The sequence below is a fragment of the Bos javanicus genome, chromosome 17 (assembly GCF_032452875.1).
Source record: "Bos javanicus breed banteng chromosome 17, ARS-OSU_banteng_1.0, whole genome shotgun sequence".
Classification (NCBI taxonomy): domain Eukaryota; kingdom Metazoa; phylum Chordata; class Mammalia; order Artiodactyla; family Bovidae; genus Bos; species Bos javanicus.
Window position 1 is genome coordinate 8,718,772 of NC_083884.1, and position 22,366 is coordinate 8,741,137.

The 22,366-nt window shown below is 36.4% G+C and overlaps 1 protein-coding gene across 3 annotated transcripts in view; it reads left to right on the top strand.

The window, feature by feature from the left end:
• The window catches only part of IQCM (IQ motif containing M), a 486,441-nt gene that overhangs the window by 144,764 nt on the left and 319,311 nt on the right, over window positions 1-22,366 (top strand). For all 3 annotated transcript variants that reach the window (XM_061384028.1, XM_061384030.1, XM_061384029.1), the window contains 2 exons: window positions 10,422-10,512; window positions 14,662-14,756. In XM_061384028.1, coding sequence (XP_061240012.1) covers window positions 10,422-10,512; window positions 14,662-14,756 — 186 coding nt within the window. The remainder of the gene's footprint in view (window positions 1-10,421; window positions 10,513-14,661; window positions 14,757-22,366) is intronic.

Sequence of the window (22,366 nt, forward strand, 5' to 3'; positions counted from 1 at the left end):
TTATTGTGCCCATCTTTGCGTGAAATTCTCCCTTGGTATCTCCAGTTTTCTTAAAGAGATCATCATACACATTTTTACAAATGAAGAAGCTGAACTCAGTGACATAATGTAACTTGCTGAGGGTTATACTGATTATAAAATTCAAATTTATATCCCCTTGAGTGTATCTGCTTTCTTAACCATGTCTCTGTGTTATCTCTCATAAATAATACAATATAGCCACCTAGAGGATAAATATAAAATAAATAAATATATCAGTTAATTTAATAATCTGTACCAGTGGATATTGAATCGATTATACTTGAGTAAAATGTCTTAAAGGTTATTTTACTTTTATAATTTTTGTCTTCCTTTTGTTACTATTATGTTTTTATATTCCTAAAAACAGTTAACTATTCATTATTTTTAAAAAATTAAAAAGTGTTTAAAATAATTTCACTCTATTGTATACATGGAGGCCTTGTAGTGGAGTTAAATTTTGCTGACAACACACAGATTAATTTCCAGTACTCTTCTGATGAAATTGTAGGGAGTTCCATATTTTCATGCATTTAACTCAATTCTGCTCTTGATGCCTGACTGACTTCTGTTTGTTCATTCAGCATTTATTGAGTACCTAATGTATGCTTGGCTAGGCACTGAGGTATATGTTCAACAATGAATGAATGTAAGATTAATTAATTTGTGAGATTAATTAATATTACTGTGAGATTAATAAAATATAAAACCTCTGTTATAAGACCACATGGCTGATAGGAGGTAGTTAATAGCAGTTTATTAATTGATGGTATTATACTGGACAATAATAGCTATACGAGGGTGGCATAGAAAATTATAAGTGAAATCTGAAGTATTCAGACCACCTGCCTATCACGAATGTCTTTATTCCACTTTCTGACATGAAATCTGAAATTTATACATGTGTACCTAGTAAACACATTAATTACTTCATTTATTCAATAGATATGTATTGGACTGCTGATTTATAATGCTATGTGTAAGTTAGAAAGGGAATAAAAATGTTCTGTTTTTAAATAGCTCATAACATATCAGAACAAAAATTCATTCATTCATTCAGTATTTACTAGGCATCTGTTATATGCCAATTACTCTTTTTGACACTGATGATATAAGTGTGAAAATAGACCTTATATTCTTCTGGGCGAAACTAGGAAAAAGCAAATAAATAGACAAAATAATCACAAAATGTGAAGATAACAATGAATAAAACAAAATGATATAATAGACTGGGGACTTACCTTAGATTTCCTAAAGGAAACCAACCCTGAATATTCACTGGGTGTAATGATGCTGAAGCTGAAGTCCAATACTTTGGACTTCACCTGATGGGGAGATCCAACTCATTGGAAAAGACCTTGATGCTGGGAAAAATTGAAGGCAAAAGGAGAAGGGGATAGCAGTGGATGAGATGGTTAGATAGCATTGCTGACTCAGTGGACATGAATATGAGCAAACTTCAGGAGATAATGGAGGACATCATGGAGACTGGCGAGCTAGAGTCCATGGAGTTACAAAGGGCTGGACATGACTTAGCGACTGAAAGCAAAAACAACCATACTTGAGATGTAGCTGTCATCTACAGAGTTCTCTGAGGAGCTTATATTTGGTCTGAGATCTGAAGGAAAGTGGTGTACTATTACACTGGTTCTCTGGGAAAAAAGCCTGCCATAACACATCCTAACTTTCATGGTGTAAATATTTCCACTGTGGGTGTTTTCAGCCTACCAAGGGTTTGAAATCTAGATTGCAAAACTTTAAGAAATTTAAGAATTGACTTTTGAAAGCTGATCCAACTCAGCTGCCGCACCTCACTGGGAGCTGGATGAAGGGAAATCCAGGTAGTGAGAAAGCCCTGAGAAGGGGCAGGAATCAACTTATTCAAGGTCCTAAAAGGAAACCAGTGTGGCTGAAGTGTAGTGGCAGAAAAGTAAGGCAGTGCTGTGAAGCCACCTGAAGGAGATGTGTAAGAATCAGATGATGTTCAGCCTTATAGGTAATGTCAAGGAACCGATTTTTTTAAGAGTGGTATAAAATCTCTGAATGTTTTTAAGGCAGATGTTATTATCAGACTGTAAAAAGATACGTTGACCGTGTGTGTAGACTAAACAGAAGCTAGAGCTAAAACAGGAGACTGATTAGAAAGCTATTTTTTCAGTTCAAGCAGAAGACAATGTTGGCTTAGATTGAGTTATTGTTCAAGACACATCCACTCTTCGTCGCCCACCCTGGGTTAGAATAGTCTTCCCTGCACAACTGACTTTGAGACTGGCCATATGTTTGCTTTGGCCAGTAGAGGGTAAGAAGATATAACACAGGCAATAGTTTTAAATATTTTGTGGCTTAAGTTGTCTGTTTTACTCCTTGGTCTGCCATGAGAAGACCATGCCCCACGTAGCTGTCCCCGACTCCAGAGTGACCTGTGTAGAGAGGGGAGAAGCAGAGATACTCTGGCCAAGTCAAAGAAGCATGAGCAAGAATCTTCCAAACTTGTAATCCACTGAGTTTGGGTTTGGTTTGGTATGTAGCATTATTGTTGAGGTGTTAGTGAAATTGGAGGGGAATTGGCAACTTTGATGTATACTTTAGTCATAGGTAATGAATTTCTGGTTTGAGTGAGTGGCTGTGTGATGATGTCATTTACTGACACAGGAAAGACAAGAAAGAACAGTGTTTGGAAGAGAAAATCAAGATCTCTATAAAATGTATTATATTTGAAATGCTTATTAGCATGCAACTTCATATGTGAGACAGTGGTGTATATGAGTCTGAAATTTTGAGGACAGGTATGGCCTGGAGGATAAAGATTTAGAGTCACTGGTGAGTGGACGTATTTACTTGAGGAACTGGGTGAAATCTCCTAACGAACAAGTGAAGTTAACCCAGGGACTACCCTGGCGGTCCAGTGGTTAGGACTTTACCTTCCAATGTGGAGGATGCGGGTTCAATCCCCGGCTGGGGAGCTAAGATCACACATACCTCATGGCACAAAACCCCAAAAACATAAAATGGAAGAAATATTGCAACAAATTCAATAAAGACTTTTAAAATGGCCCACATTAAAAAAAAAGTTAACCCATACAAAAGGGCTTACGATCGAGGTCTGAGGCACTGCAGTTTTTAGAGGTCTGATAGGAGGAGAGTCAGCAAAGGAGGCTGAAAATCAGCAGCCAGGTATTCATAGGATGAAGACCAGGAAAACCTGTTGTCAGAGAATCCCTTCACAAAAGCCACCATTGTCACCATGTACTGCTGATGTGTCCAGTGTGTGTGCTTGCGTGGAAGTTGTATCCTTGATCAGGGTGGTGACTGTGCAAGCTGGATTGCCAGTGGACTGAAGAGTAAATGGGATGAGGAAGTACACATCAGATGTATAGACAATCAGTTTAAACATTTTTCTATAAAGCAGAGAGGAATTGAACAGAAGTGAGAAGTTTTGTTTTGCAGTGTTAGCTGTCATGGTGACTGCATTCAGTGGTAATCATAGTACAACCTTTTATGTTACTTTGGTCCGTTCTTTTACCTGCCCTACTTGCTATTTATTCAAATATCTGCCACTCTCCTGGAGACCCTGCTTAAACTTCTCTCCCCTTCTCTCAGTAAAAGACCTCAGTTCCTACTTTGTAGAGAAAATAAAGGTTTTGAATGGTGAACTCACTGGAAATGTATTAATAGCCATCTAAAACCTTATCTCGGAGAAGGCAATGGCACCCCACTCCAGTACTCTTGCCTGGAAAATCCCATGGACGGAGGAGCCTGGAAGGCTGCAGTCCATGGGGTCGCTGAGAGTCAGACATGACTGAGCAACTTCACTTTCACTTTTCAGAGAAGGAAATGGTAACCCACTCCAGTGTTCTTGCCTGGAAAATCCCAGGGACGGGGAGCCTAGTGGGCTGCCGTCTATGGGGTCACACAGAGTCAGACATGACTGAAGCGACTTAGCAGCATCAGCAAAACCTTATCTACCTCCTTCTTTGAGAAGAAAATGCCTATTTTCTCCAAATCTTGGCTGAATTCTATCCCATTACTTCTCTTCTCTGCCAGAAATCTACCTCATCTATCACATATTATTTGCTTTCTTCTGTATTTTCACCTTCTCCTTTCGTATATTAAGTGTCTTAAAATATAATGACACCCAAACATTCTTTCTGAAACTTATGTCCTTATAGTGAACGTTCTGCCTCTCTTCTTCTCTTTGAACCACACATCATTAAAAGAGAATCTTCTTTTGTTACCTCCAATAACTTTATTCCTTCAAGCAGTGAAATCTTGCTTCTATTTCCATATTTTCATTCAGTTTTCTATCCATAACCTCCCAATTCCAAAAGCTAAAGGATGCATTTTATTCCTTGTCTTAAATTTATGAGATAATGGAAATAAATTTTTATAGCATTGCACTTGGGGTTACTCAGTTATTCGTGTAACTATCATTTGATCAATTTAATTTCCTAGAATATAACCTTCATAATCACCAGGTTATGGTTTGCATCCCTTATGCCAAGCAGACTGCTTATCACATTATAGGCATTTGGTAAATATTTGTTGAATGACTGAATAAGTGGATGACGGATTAAAATACAATCCCTGTCCTCAAGAGACCATGAAAGAGTTCACTATTTAGTGAGGAATTGGCATTCTATATAACACACATGTGCTGGAATTTCTAACAGTAGAAAATCGTATGACATTCACCCAGCCCACACACTAGAATGTGAAATGTCAGAAAATTGCAATCTGTCATTCTTGACTAATGAGCCCGTCTATAAATTTATAACTAAGTTTTAAATTTTATTATAATTACTTCATATCAAACTGAGTAGAATTTAAATTGTAGGTCTTGAAAAATGAGAAAGTATTTTATAATCATTCAATATAAGTCTAAAATCTCATTTTTTGAATGAAAAGGATCTGGATTTACCCTTGTGAAGCTTTTTCATAGTATCATTAAGTCTCTATATAGAAGAGAACTTAGCACTCTTCCAGCCCAACTATTTTCATGATATAAAATCCCCTATATAATGTTCTATGGAAAGTTCCTATCCAATCTCTACAGGAGATGCCTGTGGTAGGGAACACACCTCTTTTATGGTAACCAATTTCTGAATTATTAAAATCTAAATTCTGAAAAGATAGTTCCTAGTAACTTACATTGGTCCAGTTTAACTATTTAAGATTGGCTGCTTTTAGCAACCTGGATTAGAGTGCCTACTTTGTTTGTTTAATTTTTTGGTTTTTGTTTTGTGGAAGGGGGGAAACTTTATAACTATCAGGGGAGAAATGGGAATCAGTTAAAGGAGGAATGTATATAGTATGTATCATATTTGAACAAAAAGGAAATAAATTAATCAATGTCCCTGGCAAATATAAACTTGTAGTATTCAAAATTCTATGTAACTGAATAAAAGGTGTTGAACATTTTATTTATTGATTTGTATAACTTATCTCACTTTGGCTAGGGGCATGGTCCCAGATTTTGCAAACTAATAAGAGGGAGGTAGGCCAAGTACACAAGAAATATTGCAAATTGTTTCAGCATTAAGATAGACCAGATAGTGTCCCCTGAGTTGAGTCTTGAAATGTGAATGACTAGCAAAATCCCATGGACAGAGGAGCCTTGTGGGCAGATTACAGAGTCGGACATGACTGAGCATCTGAGCACACATACACACACAGCAAAATGGTATTCCTTATTCACTACATTTCTATAAAGCCTCTGAGAATCAAGAGTAGAAAAATAAAACACACAAATAGAAGAATAAAGAGGTAATTGGGGGAGACCCCAGCAGTTTCTGCATATCTTTAGTGGCCTTGAGCTTTAATTTTTTAAATTTTTTGTTGGACTTTATATGAATAAGCTCAGAGAAAATACTAAGGGCTTCCCAGATGGCACTAGCGATAAAGAGTCCACCTGCCAATGCAGGAGATGTAAGAGATGTGGGTTTGATCCCTGGGTCGGGAAGATCCCCTGGGGGAGGGCATGATAACCCACTCCAGTATTCTTGCCTGGAGAATCCCATGGACAGAGAAGCCTGATGGGCTACAGTCCATAGGGTTGCACAGAGTTGGACATGACTGAGATGACTTAGCACACATGCAAGCAGAGAAAATACTATGGCATATGCAATATGGGAAGCATATTGTATTTGAGTTTATGTGCTTGTTTTTAGGAGCTATATGATGTGTTTAGGGGTGAAATGTCATGCTGTTTGTAACTTACTTTCAAATTGTCCAGCAAAAAATAATGTATACACACATATTTACATGACTGTGTGCATACACATATATTATTGAGGCTACAAAGTATTTGATTTAAACAACTAAGTTAAGAATCTTTATTTATCAGATGAGTACAGAACAACAATGAGAGGATATTCATTTTCAGACAAGTATGGAACATTATTGACGCTGACTACACATTGGTCAAAGAGTCAATACATTTCAAAGAATTTAGAATTATGTAAATTATGTTCCCTGACTACAGTGAAATTAAATTTTAAAATAATAACTATCATAATTTAAAATCCAATTATTTGGAAATCAAAGCTTATTTATGGCAAGTATGGAGGCTGAATTGGAGGGTATTATGATTGGGAGTAGGAATCCAAGTGAGAAAGCTATTAGTGTCCCAGAGAAGAGATGGTCAAAGTCTATGTTGAGGCAATGTGAGTGGAAACAGTAGGAGGGGTTTGATGATTGATTGTCCTAGGAAGCTGAGGGAGAGTAGACAGTAGAGGTGACTTCTGGGTTTTTGGATGGATGGTGGTGTCATCAATCGTGAGAGGAACATGTCAATTGGAATGTCTTTGGGACATGCATATAGACATGGTAAGTTATTGAAATTTGGCACTTGAGGGTCGTCTGAGCAGGATACTGAGATTTTGTGAGGCATCCACGTTTCCATGATAAATAGAGCTTGGGAGTGACCACACCCTTCATGTAAGGCTTAGAAGGCAGCTGAAGAAAGAGCTGTAGGGCATACACAACAGCTGGATGTGGTCAAAGAAGAATGAGCCTGTGAAGGAGGCGAGTGAAGTAGTCACAAGTGAATTGAATGGATGATTGATTTCAGGTGAACTCTGAGGAGAGCAAGGAAAATAGTGTTGAGGACTGGAGGCCTTTGGTTGTTAAGTGCTAATGCTTTATATTTCATTTGTTTGCTTTCATTACAGAAACCCCAAATATTCACCACTTTACAAGCATTTTCTTTTCCTAGTCTCCCTGTCTCTTGCTAATTGTTTTACAGAAGTGATTTAAAATTTATGTTTCAGAAGTAAAATTCTAGAGTTGAGAGACTAGATTTTACATAGAGGTAATAGTTATGAACTGAAAGAAGTTATGGTCTTCGCCAGTGGCTCAGCAGTGAAGAATCTGCCTGCAAAGCAGGAGCCGCAGAAGAGGTGGGTTTGATCCCTGGGTTGGAAAGATACCCTGGAACAGGGCATGGCAACCCACTCCAGTATTCTTGCCTGGAGAATTCCATGGACAAAGGAGCCTGGCAGGCTACAGTCCATAGGGCTACATAAAGCTGGACACTACTGAAGCAATTCTGCACAGCAGAGATGTTATAATTTGCCCCAAGTCATACAGTAAGTCTTGTTCCTCATCTAAAGATTTACCTACTGTAGGATTTTCATATGCTTTAGTTGTCTTTTTAGAAATCTTTAGCTCTTGTCTTGCAAGAGCAAATTATTCAAGATGGCGGTGGTAAGGCTCTCTTGCCCCATGATCTTGCACTCTCACCCCATGTGTTGTAAATTCATGGTTATGTAACGGCTGAGATCACTTACAGCACTGCGCATGTGCATCATGGTGTACCCGCTTTGGCACAGGCCTCGTTTGTTCTGTAAACATATATAAGCTTCACCTAAAAAGCCCTTGAGGCTGCGTTATGGCTGTGTTCTCTGGGTCGGCTGTGAGAGAATACAGCATGTCTGCTGCTACAGCTCCGAGAAGGCAATGGCACCCCACTCCAGTACTCTTGCTGGAAAATCCCATGGACAGAGGAGCCTGGTGGGCTGCAGTCCTTGGGGTCGCGAAGAGTCGGACACGACTGAGCGACTTCACTTTCACTCTTCACTTTCATGCACTGGAGAAGGAAATGGCAACCCACTCCCGTGTTCTTGCCTGGAGAATCCCAGGGACGGGGGAGCCGGGTGGGCTGCCGTCTTTGGGATCGCACAGAGTTGGACACGACTGAAGCGACTTAGCAGCAGAAGCAGCTCCTACAGCTACCACCCCAGTGAGGAGAGAGTAAACATGTCTGCAGTTTCTAAGGCGCCTTGAATTTTCTTCCAGCGTCCCCCTTCTCATCTTGCCTACCCTGGGTGAAATGAATGGTGAGATACAGTGAGATTATTGGCGTAGCTGACAGTGTGAACAGCGAGACAACTCTATACTTTTTTTAGGCAGTATAATTGTACTTATTTTCTATTTGGGATGCAGAACTAACATGACTTAGTTTAATGGTATTATAGAGGCTTTCATTTTAGTGATTGAATGGATAATTCCCAAAGTTTTTAATATTTTTTTTCACAAAATAGGCGTATCTTTTGCTTTATTCATTATTGTAGTAGCACAGGCTTAGTTCCCGTAGCGTCATTGTACAATTCACCCTTTAGATCTATGGGTTGCACATCTCATGACCTTTCTTTTCTTTCACTTTTCTGCAGTGATTTTCATGTTAGTCATGTTGTCCACTGAGAATGGCAGTGTTTTATTAACACTATATCCTACATCTCGCCTCTCTATGTGTTAGTATGGCAATTTACACTCCGTAGGTATTCCTTAAATAAGTACAATAAAAACATACCCATTGGATACCATGGATAGAATGCAGGTTCTAGGAATTGCCTGCTTGGGTTTGAATATTGTCTCTGCCTACTGCTAGCTGTATAACCTTAGAAAAGTTAATCTCTATTTCTCTGCTTCAGTTTCCTCATCTGTAAACATGGAGACAATAATATAACTAACTTCTGGGGTGGTTGTGAGAATGAAAAATGATAATCCATATACAGCAATTAGCACACTTGATGTGTGGCAAATATTTTTAAATGTTATGTTTTTAAGACTCAAACTTTTAATTTTTTCTTTTTCACCTTAATGTATTTCTCAACTTGCCATTTATCTTTATATGAAGAGTATCTTTTGAGCTCTATATCACCCTCCAATGTAAGCATGGCAGAGATTATCCTTTTCCCATTACTAGGCACCTAATAATTGTTATAACACAAATAATTACTAGTAATTAGGATAATAATTGCTGTTAATAATCAATAATTAAGCACCCTCATGAAACCTGCTGACGTGGTAGGGCAGAGTGAAGAAGGGTGAACTTACAGTCAAGGATAATGGGTTTGATCCCTGGTTTAGCGCTTTTAAAACTTAGATCTTGGGTAAACTGCTTTCCTGATGTATAAAAGAGAATAATCACAGAAATTCACCAAAAATCCAATTTTCAGGTTTAAGTGTGAGATAATCCACAGAAGTGCTAACCAACACCCCTAATATATTATGAATAGTAAATATTAGCATTCTGTTTTCCATTTCTCCAAATTTTGTATGGTCTTTGTTATACATTTTAAATCTAAATTATATAATGCTATCTAGTGTGCTCTTTTATTCATTAGCATTGATGTACCAACTAATTTGTAAATATTTCTGAAACAGGGTTTAATCTCATATGTTCTCTGTATCTTTAATATCTTTTTAATATACCTGAACTAGTTAACTAGAAGGTCCTTAATAGATATGACAATATTTTGTTGCACAGTTTCAAACTGTTAGCCCCATATGTTAGGACTATGTTAGTCCCATTATCTGAATAAAATATAAAGTAATAAGTATTTAAAAATATTTATCTTAAGTTTCTTTTTAGACTCTAAGAACTTGATTTTTTTTTTTTTTTAATGCAGAACCTTTGCTTTTGTGGATTTAAGTCTTTATAGCAAATGGAGATTTCTGGAGCTCTCAGTGTTCCTATTACATTAACTAATGATTGCTAAATTATTTTGAAATAGCAGGCTGTCCTATAAAAGCTAAGCCTTATGAAGATAAGGATGACAATAATACTGATATGTATAAAGGAGACTGTATTCTCGGTTTGTGCTGTATTCTTGCAGACATTTCTCTACAAAGGGAGCGATCTCCTTTCTGATATATGCAGTTCATTTACTCTATACTTGCAGTCCTAAATTTTAGTAATTGCAAAACATCTGAGGAGCATGGGGTGAAAAAAGACACTCAAATGTGTTTTTAGGCTATCTTTTTATTAGTAATTTTTTTGAAAAATACTGTACCTGTTATTAAAAAATCTGTGATTTGCAATTTAATTCAAAACATGCACTTAGACCTTGAAAACTAATAGTATACAATTAAAATGTTTTTTTTTTTCTTTCAAATTCAAGAACAAGTTAAACTGGATAAAATAGTGACTAATATTGAGTCAGTGAGTAAAAAAATGGAGAAAGAAAAGCAGTTGCACCATGGAAAGACCAGGTAAGGAAGGTGTAGTTGGCTAACCTATAGACAACATGCACTTTTCTTCTTTGCTAGTACTTCTTGACCAATTGTCATGGTTTCTCAAGTCTTTTAACACCCCGTACATAAGGCTAATTTATCCTTCTGCTTCAGTACCTTGAAGAACATCAATTATCAAAATTTTAGTTTTCAGTTCAATTAACTTTTGAACTGAACTGGAGGATGTCTGAATAGTTAAGCAAACCATCTGGGTTTTACAGTGCAGAAGCTCAAATCCAGTTTGTGGCTTTCTTGAGAAAAATGCCATATTTTATGGTAATATTACATAAGTTTGGAATTTTAATAATTAATCTGCAGCAATTATGAAGCAGAGTTAAGATAATTTTTCCTTTTTAATATAATAATTTAAAATTAGTGTGTGTTCTAACAGAAGATGAGGCTGATCCTACAGAGCATACTTTGAAGGCAGGAATTTTGAGCATTGCTTCTGCTGTCCAAAGGTGTCTGGAGATGGGTCAGTTACTTTTCTGAATTATTCCACTAAATAGCAGCATCACCTTTGGGATAATGTTACAATTGTGTACATAAGTTTTGGCCCTGGAGCTACAGATAGAAACTTTAAAGGCTCTTCAGCACATTTTGTAAGAACATTTATACTTGTAGAATGTAAATGCTGTTCTGTTAAGATAATTCGTTATATAACATGATCAGAAATGTGGGGTATTAGGTAATAGAAGTTTAAGAAAATGTTGCTATGGCTGTAAGGAATGTCTTGGCTCTTCTAAAACTTACCTGCAAGATGTGCTTAGCACTACCAGTTTCTTACTCAGAAGTAAAAGGTAATACTATGGGAATTTGGAAGAGTGAAATATATGCATAGCTTTAATAATGAGGATTTGGTTTTACCCATGGTAAGAGAAGATATGAATTACAAAAGAAAGTAAATGATTTATATAGGAAATTTACCAGTCTAAAAACTTTTGCCTTTACTTGAGTTAACCCAAGACCTGGGTTAGACTAGCACAGTGTTGCCTGATAAAAGAGTAGTTAATATGGCAATTTAACCAGAGTTGAGAATTTCAGGTAAACTTTAAAACTAGAAAAGCTAAATGGAACTAATTTGAAAAGCTACCTTTTTTAGTATATTAGATGGAGCTGTGATCCAAGGAAGAAGAAGAAGAATTTAGGGATACTTGGAGCACTCATTAACAATAAATCTGATCATTTAATATCTTTCAGCATGTCTTTCTCAAGAGAGTTGAGTATTTCCTTAAGAATTGTTTCTTCTGAAATTGGTAAAGATAAAGGTCTCTTGACATTCTAACATTCCATGTTTAATGAAAACATGTCTTGCTTAATGAGGAAGGTCAACACCTTTTGAAATTAAAAGTACTTCAGTGACAGCTTGGGACACACAGACCCTGAATATCATCAATCCACCGGAGGCTACCTTGTCTTTATTTATAGCTGACTAGTGGGGATAATGTGTTTCCTACCCGCTGAAGCTAGCTTCATTCACAAAGGTTAGAAGTAACTGAGCCATGAGGCTATAAAAGACAGAAAGGAAAACAGAATCAGTCAGGAAATCAGGTAGGAGATTGTTAACAATGCAGAGAAGTCGCTGAATTGTATAACCCTTTGTAATACTCTGGAAAAGTTTCTGCTCCACACAGAGTCCTGTGACAGGAGTTGTATGTGAATTACTTCTAATTCCCCAGAAGATGCCTTAGAAAACACTAACTTTTAAGGATGAACCATAATATTTTTAGGTGGACCATAAAAATATTGGCCCAGCAAAAGAAATTCCTTATAAAATACATGAAGAAATATGATAGAATCTTATAAATGTCTATTTCCCCCCCCCAAATTTCTCTATGTTTAACTTGCAAAGGAAAACAAAATTGAATACTTCTGCATATTCAAATTTAGGTTGAAGGAAATGAAGTTCTTCAATGTACCTTTGCCTAATTTCAAAGATAAATTATACATTAAATACTCTTACAACAACAAGGATAAATGTGAGTGCATTTTAAATATTAATTTTCCATCAAGGAAATTTATTATGCATTTATCTATTAGAGCTAATTTTTTTACTTGATAATATTTGATATATTTGAAGGTATGACAACTGCATTTCTGTAAATGTGTTCTATGATTTTAGGCAAATGAGCCTCAACTTCTTCCCCTAGTTTTGTGATCAGTGGGAGTTTCTTATGTGTTACATGAGTGTTTGTATTTAGGTCATTCTAATTAATAACAGAATGTGGATATTATAAAATAATGATAGACTCCCTCATGTCATTTCACATTTGTGTTAAACAACTCTGGCATTTCATCTTAATGTTTATAAAATATTTTGCTTAGTGGATGAATTTTTGTCTGCTTCTATCAGAATCTTTCATTAATAGAGAATCATTGAAAAATGCAATTAATAGTTCTAATTTGGAGATTTATGTAAAAATATTTAGCCAGGGTCTAGTTTTAAGGAGAAGGCAATGGCACCCCACTCCAGCACTCTTGCCTGGAAAATCCCATGGACGGAGGAGCCTGGTAGGCTGCAGTCCATGAGGTCACTAGGAGTCGGACACGACTGAGCGGCTTCACTTTCACTTTTCACTTTCATGCATTGGAGAAGGAAATGGCAATCCACTCCAGTGTTCTTGCCTGGAGAATCCCAGGGACGGGGAGCCTGATGGGCTGCCATCTCTGGGGTCGCACAGAGTCGGACACGACTGAAGCGACTTAGCAGCAGCAGCAGCAGCAGCATCGGTTTTAAGGAAGCAAATCAAACTACAACTATGTACCTTGGCCCCATTCTTGGTAGCATATAAATAAAATTCTAGAATTTCAAATGGAGTTTGGCAAAGCTGCCTGCATACTCAAACCTCTCATATTTTCCATGGACGATATGATTTTGTCATATAAGGGATATCTCAGTTCTTTGGCCAACTGAACCACATGAGTGACAGCTAGACTAATGGCTCCTGTAAATCACTCATTGATTTACTAATTTATTGAGCATCTACTCTATGCCAACTATAAAACTCAAAATAGGACAGTCACAGACTTTCCTTTTACACCATACTTTTTTGATGGGCAGAATGTTTTAAAATCCTAAAAATTCGTGTTTAACATTTCTAAAATTTTTGAACTAGCAATTCCAGTTCAAATTGAATTCAATCCAGTTCAGTTAAATTGGATTTTGAACAATCCAGTTGTTCAAATTGGATTCAGATTGGTCTAGAATTTCTAGGCCAAAATAATGGTGTGCATCTTTGTACATTTACAAGGAAATACATTAATTGTATTTTGTCAAATATAAGAAATAAGCTAAAAAGGTCATGTACATTTAGGTACACCTAAACATAAGTATGGAGTATATTACACATGTTAATCTTGACAAATGGAGTTGGTGATAGATAGTAATAAGGTGTTTACTTAGTTCTCTAAATCCCACTGCCTTGATTCAAATCTTGACTCCACCCATATCTAACTGGAGTAATCTGTACTATAGCCTATCTAACCCCTAATCTTTTAGTTTCTTCCTTTATAAAATGGGTATAATAATAGTAAATACCCAGAGGCTTGTTTTGAGTATTAAATATAAGACAAATAAAACGTTAGAATAGTGCTCAACTCATAGGAAGAATTTAAAGCTTTGCAATTATTACTCACACTACTAGGGTAGTGAATTAGGGGAATTTTTGTTTTCTTACTTTTGTTTATTTCCATTTTCCAAAGTTTCTGCATGGTACTCATTTTTTGATTCAGCTGACTTGGTTGAAGCTCTCCAAGTCATAATAGGAAAACATGTTACTTAAAATCTTTGCAAAATGGAAGAAATAGATGTGATGTGTGTTATTTTCTAATTTTTGTTAGAGTTTTTCTTTTAGAAAGCAAACGTTACATACTATCTTTGCTCAGGGGCAGCAAAATTTGGTATTACTTTGTCTTTTATTCAGTAGTGATTGTTTATAGGGGGCCAGCTGTGTGCTCCTTACTCTGCAGTGAGGGCACCAAGGATAGCATAGTCAGAGTCTCTGTTGATAGGAGAGAAGTCCTTTTCTCTCGATTAGTATCTAATCTTGCAACATTATTCTGGAGTTTGTGTTACAAAATAAGGGCTAGTCAGTCACTCAAAGCTCTCACTTCATGTTTTGGAAACAGAAAGCTGGACTCCTTTTCTGCCTTCCCGGTCTTCAACCTTGGCCTGCATTTACGACCCACGACCTCCTCTTCCATGGGGCTGCTGAAAGAGCAAGGTGAGTCTCGCTGCCTAAGTGCAGTAGCAACATGGTGATTCTTCAGTGTTTAGTATTCATTTAAAAAGCAGACGCACACAGCTAGTATCGAACAGTCATTTCCTTTATGTTTCATTTCAAATAATGTATCACAAGATAGAGATTTCAGAAACAACTAGTACTAACTAATGTTCAGCTCCTTTATTTGAACTTTAGAGATTGGGTTTTTTAAATGTGTGTAAATATTGAAGGTTTTAGAAAATTATAAGGATATATTCTTAGAATTTTAAATGTTTCTCTATAGTTGAGTTATTGTTGTTTACCAAAATATGTATTAAGATTTCTTCAAAAGAAAATATAGATGAACCTCTAAAAGTCCCTTAAATGTGACTGAAAATCTGTTTGGAACGTGGTCAGCTATGTGATGACTTGGGGGCTATTGATTCAAAGACAGCTATTTTGTAGTTTTCCCTCTTTTTTAATGTGTTACTCATGTCTTGAGCTTCAGGCTGTCATTAAGAGAAAACTTTTCTTGTAGAGTGGGGCATTGATGTTGGAATACATTTTTTGAAATTTGCAGAATAAACTCTTTCTTGGGTTCTCAAGGCGCTGTTTAAAATTGGCTTTATCCAGCAATAATTTTACTAGCCTTTATTTGTTTGAATTACTTTAGAAAGAATTTAAGCATCAACTGGAGGTTCATCAAATGCATTTTTGTTAATCCAACGGTAGTGTTTAACCAAACTATTAGTATTTGTGAATATAATATCAGAATCTTGAACACATAATAGGCCTGTTTAAAATTTTTGGTTGTATTTGTCCATAGCTTAAATTCTTTTAAGGCTTGATTAGATAATTTGAAGCCTCAGAGTAGTAGAATAATGTGTAGGTCTCAGTTGAGTCTAGAATTGAGTATGTATGTGAAGAGATAAATTCTGTCAAAAATTCCTCTTATGGTATAGGATCCAGTGGGTGAAATAGTTTTAATAGATAGCGATCTTGAAATTTGATAACCCTTGAAAGCTTCTACACAGTGGAAGTTCTACGAATTGTGTGACATTTAGGGTTTATTCAGGGCTTCCCTGGTAGCTCAGGTGGTAAAAAATCCGCCTACAATGCTGGAGACCTGGCTTTGATTCCTGGGTTGGGAAGATCAGCTGGAGAAGGGATAGGCTACCCACTCCAGTATTCTTGGGTTTTCCTGGTGGCTTAGCTGGTAAGAAGTTGCTTGCAGTGAGGGATACCTGGATTCAATCCTTGGGTTGGGAAGATCTCCTGTAGAAGGGAACCATTACCCACTCCAGTATTCTGGCCTGGATAATCCCGTGGACTGTATAGTCCATGGGGTTGTGAAGAGTCGGACACAACTGAGAGACTTTCACTTTACTTTAGTGTTTATTCAGGATCATCCTCGGAGAAGGCAATGGCAACCCACTCCAGTACTCTTGCCTGGGAAATCCCATGGACAGAGGGGCCTGGTGGGCTGCAGTCCTTGGGGTCGCTAGGAGTCAGACACGACTGAGAGACTTCACTTTCACTTTTCACTTTCATGCACTGGAGAAGGAAATGGCAACCCACTCCAGTGTTCTTGCCTGGAGAATCCCAGGGACGGGGGAGCCTGGTGGGCTGCCGTCTCTGGGGTTGCACAGAGTTGGAAACGACTGAAGTGACTTAGCAGCAGCAGCAGCAGCAGCAACAGCAGGATCATCCTAAATGTTGATGAAAGCCTCTGTTTTCAAATACGATCCACCTCAGGTAAATCACATGTCTCTTTCCATTTTGTAGGGGGTGTATCAGTCCATTGAAGGGTTCAGTGATTCTCATGGCTCTAATCTGAAATTAGAAATGTGAGTCTTCTTTCTCTGTACCTGTGGAGCTTACTATACAGGGGCTCAACCACTGTTTGTTTAGTGCTAAGGAAAAGATAGAAGACCTTTCTTCTAAAACATTTGTTGAGAGAATCCCAGTTACTAGCTATAGATTATTGTGAAATTGTGACTAGAGGGTTTGCAGAATGGGCAGATCCCTACATGACGGGATTTGAGATTTGCTAAAGATTCTATCTGTGCAAAAGTGTTCTGAAATATCTAAAATATTTATCAGTACTAATAGAACTATAACTTCTTGGAAGCTAAAGAATTCCTATGCTTATCACAGTGACTGGCGTATATTGGGCCTTAACAAACATTTGTTAAATGAATAAATAAGTGAAGATAAAAGGAGAAGCTACTCGAATGGAATATCCGTCTATATACTTCTTTGTGTCTGTTTCTACACAGTAGGCTAAAACTTGATAACTGATAAAAGAAAAAAGAACTTGGGAAAATATAATAATAACAGCAGTGAATATAAACATGCAAAAGGATAGCACTGGACCCAGTACTTTTACAGTTCTGGTTTAATCAGAATTACATGGAGACTGCACAGATACCATAAAAATAAGTAGAATGTTATACAGTGTTTTTCATATGTTTTAAAAGCAAATTGTTGGATAGATTATTAGTTTCATGATCTGAGTCTCTCAATACCCATAAACATCATGGGAAATCTAAAGGTTGAACTGGCTAAAAGTGTAAAAATTGCAATAAAAATCATTATTTCCAAATGCTGCAGAGTAGCTCTTTTTTTCCCTTAAATTGAAATGTATTTTTAATCCAATAAGAATGGAAATTTCATCCCTGTTTTGTTGTATGTGAAGTCTTTGTTTTGTTTTAAGCTAAACCGCTCTTTTATAATTGCAACATTAAAAAAAATAAGGGCAGAAATATCTGAAGCTCTCTGGTCATAAATTTATTTTATGTAAGCTATTAGCAAAATGTGGAAAATGTTGATTTTTACCATGAGTTTTTACCATAACTAAGGTATGGTCCTGGCTTTGTGTCTTGGATGGAAAAATAATGAATATATTTTTATGCTTGTCAATTTTTTAGTTCATTTTGAGGCTATAGTCTAAACATTTGCACAACAAAGCTTTTTCTCCACATATAACTCTCGTAAGTTACAGCTTCATTGAATGTCTGAAAACAGCCACTGAGATCTGTTTTAATAACAGAATGTTGCTTAAATTGTGAAATAATGTAGAACTTGTGGTTTCTCTGGGGTGTATGGTAATTTACTGGGCTCTTAAAATTGCCCAGTTAATTTTTTTTAGGATGAAAAATTATTCTTAAAAGAAAAAGGAAAGGAAATTAGAATATAGGAATTAAGGCAAAGTCATGATTTCAATCCATTTGACTTATAAAATGTAGAATACATAATAGTAGTATTATTTATATATATATGTATATATAAATGTATGTACCTTGTACCACCTGAAGTCTTGCCCTTTAAAGCCGTATAGCACAGTGATTAAGAGTGAAGGCATTGGAGTTACTGCAGTTACTCTAATGAGGTTAGAATTCTGGCTCTCCCAGTTTCTAGCTGGAAAACCTCATCGAAGTTAATCATTCTGTGATTCAGTTTCTTCATTGTTTAAATGGGGAATAATAATAATACCTACCTAGAATTTTTTAGATAATGCTTGTAAAATGTATAACATACATCCTAGTGCTTAACAGAGTAGTCATTCTTAGCTACAATTCCCTAGATAAAATGTTCCTAGGCCAGGAGATCACGTTTGGAATTTTTTCTCAGCTATAATCATTCTCTTGGTAATTTTATTCAATCTGTAGTTTTGACTACCATTTATATGCAGATGACTCCAATCTATATCTCCAGCCTGGTCATTCTCTTCAACTCCAGCTCACATCCACATGCTCAGTCAGCATTTCTACCTAGGTTGTTATTAGGCATTTTGAATTTAACACCTCCAACTCAGTGGCTGTGTACATGTTTTCTGCAGTCCATGGCGTTGCAAAGAGTTGGACACGACTAAACGACTAAACTGAACTGAATTTGTATTTAGGACTTATACTTATTCCTGGTGGTCTACAGCTTTCCTAATTAAAAAAACAAAATAAAACAAAAAGCAGCATCACTTTCCTCTACCTGTCTATCTATCAACAATTACATGTGCATGTATTTGTTGTCCAGCCTCAGGTATCTAGAATTAGATTAATAGAAATCCTTGTTTCATGATGCATTATCTTCACTTGTCCATGAACTGCCTTCCAATTTATTTTTGTCTTATTGAGTATTATAATGAACACAAACAAAATCATCCCACAGCCAAAAGACTATAATATTGATGGCAACTATCATCTTCTTGTGTGCCTCGTGCAAATCCTATTCCTTTGCTTCCACCACAGATTTGGAGGAATTCTCTTACATTCTTGCTAGTAATCCTTTGTTAGTTTTCTTGTGACTAATTTTTTCACTAAGGTGTCTTTGATAAACAAATAATATTGATTTAAATACAGTAAATGAGGAAAAATGTTATCTTCTTGAGGTAATAACAGGGCTATGAAACACTTTAGGTTTTCTCTGCCTCCATTTTGAATTTTATACTATCATTGTCCATTATTTCAATTTTTTCTTTTTTAAAACTTTAATCTCAGAAACCATACCATAATTATCATTAATTATTAAAGCTAATGTTTGTTTCAGTTCAGTTCAGTCGCTCAGTCGTGTCTGACTCTTTGCGACCCCATGGACCACAGCACACCAGGCTGCCCAAACCCATGTCCACCAAGTCAGTGATGCCATCCAACCATCTCATCCTCTGTCGTCCCCTTCTCCACCTGCCCTCAGTCTTTCCCAGCATCAGAGTCTTTTCAAATGAGTCAGCTCTTCATATCAGTTGGACAAAGTATTGGAGTTTCAGCTTCAACATCAGTCCTTCCAATGAACACCCAGGACTGATTTCCTTTAGGATGGACTAGTAGGATCTCCTTGCAGTCCAAGGGACTCTCAAGAGTCTTCTCCAACACCACAGTTCAAAAGCATCACTTCTTCAGTGCTCAGCTTCCATTATAGTCCAGCTCTCACATCCATACATGACTACTGGAAAAACCATAGCCTTGACTAGACGGACTTTTGTTGGCAAAGTAATGTCTCTGCATTTGAATATGCTGTCTAGGTTGGTCATAACTTTCCTTCCATGGAGTAAGCGTCTCTTAATTTCATGGCTGCAGTCACCATCTGCAGTGATTTCGGAGCCCCCAAAAATAAAGTCAGCCACTGTTTCCACTGTTTCCCCATCTATTTGCCATGAAGTAATGGGACCAGAGGCCATGATCTTCGTTTTCTGAATGTTGAGCTTTAAGCCAACTTTTTCACTCTCCTCTTCAACTTTCATCAAGAGGCTCTTTAGTTCTTCTTCACTTTCTGCCATAAGGGTGGTGTCATCTGCATATCTGAGGTTATTGATATTTCTCTCGACAGTCTTGATTCCAGCTTGTGCTTCCTCCAGCCCAGCGTTTTTCATGATGTACTCTGCATAGAAGTTAAATAAGCAGGGTGACAACATACAGGCTTGACGTACTCCTTTTCCTATTTGGAACCAGTCTGTTGTTCCATGTCCAGTTCTAACTGTTGCTTCCTGACCTGCATACAGATTTCTCAAGAGGCAGGTCAGGTGGTCTGGTATTCCCATCTCTTGAAGAATTTTCCACAGTTGATTGTGATCCACACAAGCTTTCCTTGATTCTACATAGATTAAGATTTAAGAAAACCTTAGAAATTTTTAGAATGAAATACAGATGGATGCTAAATATCCTTTTATTTAGCCCTTTTAGAATGGTCTCAGTAGTATTTTATAGTTTTTTGCATTTTGAGAAAGATATATTTTTATGCATTTGATGTTTTTGATGCTGTTTTATATGGTATTTAAAATTTTATTTCACCACCACCCTCTTTTCTGGAATATAGAAATACAGTTCATCTTTCTGTGTGGACCTTATGTCCCTGTGATATTTTTAAAATTGTCTTACTATTTCTAGTAGTTTATTTGGTTTATACATTGATCATTTTAGACTTCCTATGTACACAATCACATTGTCCACAAATGATGAGTGTTTTGGTTCTTTCTTTCCTATTCTAGAGCTTTTATTTTTTTCTTGCTTTATTGTGTTGGTTAACACCCCCTGTACTATGTAAAATAGAAGTGATGAGAAGCTTTCTTGTCTCATTCCCTGTCTCAAAAGGAAGTATTATATACTTTAGCATTAAGTATAATGTATATATAGTGTTTGTTATACACTGTCCTTATTATACTAAAAGATCCTAGGTTTCTAAGAGTTTTTATCATGAACTGATTTTGAACTTTATCAACTAATTTTCTTTTTATCTCTTAAGATGATTGTATGATTTCTCTCATTTGTTTTTTAATGTAGTGAATTAACTTATTGGTTTTCAGATGTCAAACTAATGTTTAACCCTGGAATAAACCTAATACAAATTCAACTTGGTAATACTCTGTTGAGAGATTTTTAATTTTATTGAAGAGGGAAATGGCCTATTATTTTTCTTGTTTGTAATGATCTTGTCAGGATTTGGTATTGAGGTGATGACATTATATACAGTAAGTTGGAAACAATTTCCTCTTTTTCTGGTGTTTGGAAGAATTTGTATAAGACTGCTATATTTTTATTAAATGTTGGGAGAAACATTTATATGGATAAAATGTCTTTATGAAGCTATTTTCATCTTCTTTCAGTTTTAGTAAGTTATGTTTATAAGGATATGTCTGAATTGTCAAGAGTATTGCCATAAAATTGTCCATAATAACATTTTTGCTGATGTATTCTTTTTAATTTTTGGTATTTATTATTTAGGCACATGTGTGATCTCTTTCTCTCCTTCCCTTCCTCACTCTTTCTCTTTGGTCAGTTTTGCTAAAAGTTAGTCCACTTTATTTAGTTTTTAAATTTAAACCAACATTGTAGCCATACCTGTTTTCTTTATAGTGCATTATTATTTCATGAATTTATAATTAATTGCTATATTTTCCTGACCTTCATATTGGTCAGCTCTGATGAAAAGCCTTCATTGAAGTTCTTCCTAATAATGAACACTTTCTAAATTCTGTTATATATGATGTGTGTGTGCATTTAGTCACTGAGTCGTGTCTGACTCTTTATGACCCAGTGGACTGTAGCCCACCAGGCTCCTCTGTCCATGGGATTTTCATGGCAAGAATACTGGAATGGGTTGCCATTTCCTCTTCAGGGAAGCTCCAGACATGGGTTGCACTTGTGTCTCCTGTATCTCCAGCCTTGCAGGTGGATTCTATTGCTGAGCCACTGGGAATTATATATGGTATTATTATCTAATTAGTGTGATGCAGTCTTCTCTCAGTAAAATGAACTTTTTTTGAGGACATCAGTCCCCCTTTAAAAATAGCCGACAGAAAGTGTTAGACATATGAGATCTCAAAAAATGCTTTATAAATAGTTTTTGTTCCCCTGTGAAGATAGCTTAAGATAAAACCCTTGCCATTAGACTCATATTAAGATCACTAGCAAATTTTTAGTTTTCATTTCTTTTTGTTATAAATATAATCAGTTATATTAAAGAACATTTGGAGAAAAGAAAAACTTGTCCATTGTGCTTCCACCCTTCCCATAGTTAACAACTTGGTTTATTTCCTTCCAATTGTATTCCCTTAGCATCTTTTTAAAACCTAGGATTCTTTACCAACTGAGCTATCAGGGAAGCCCATTATTTATTTTAGTTAAGTCTAATAGTTACCT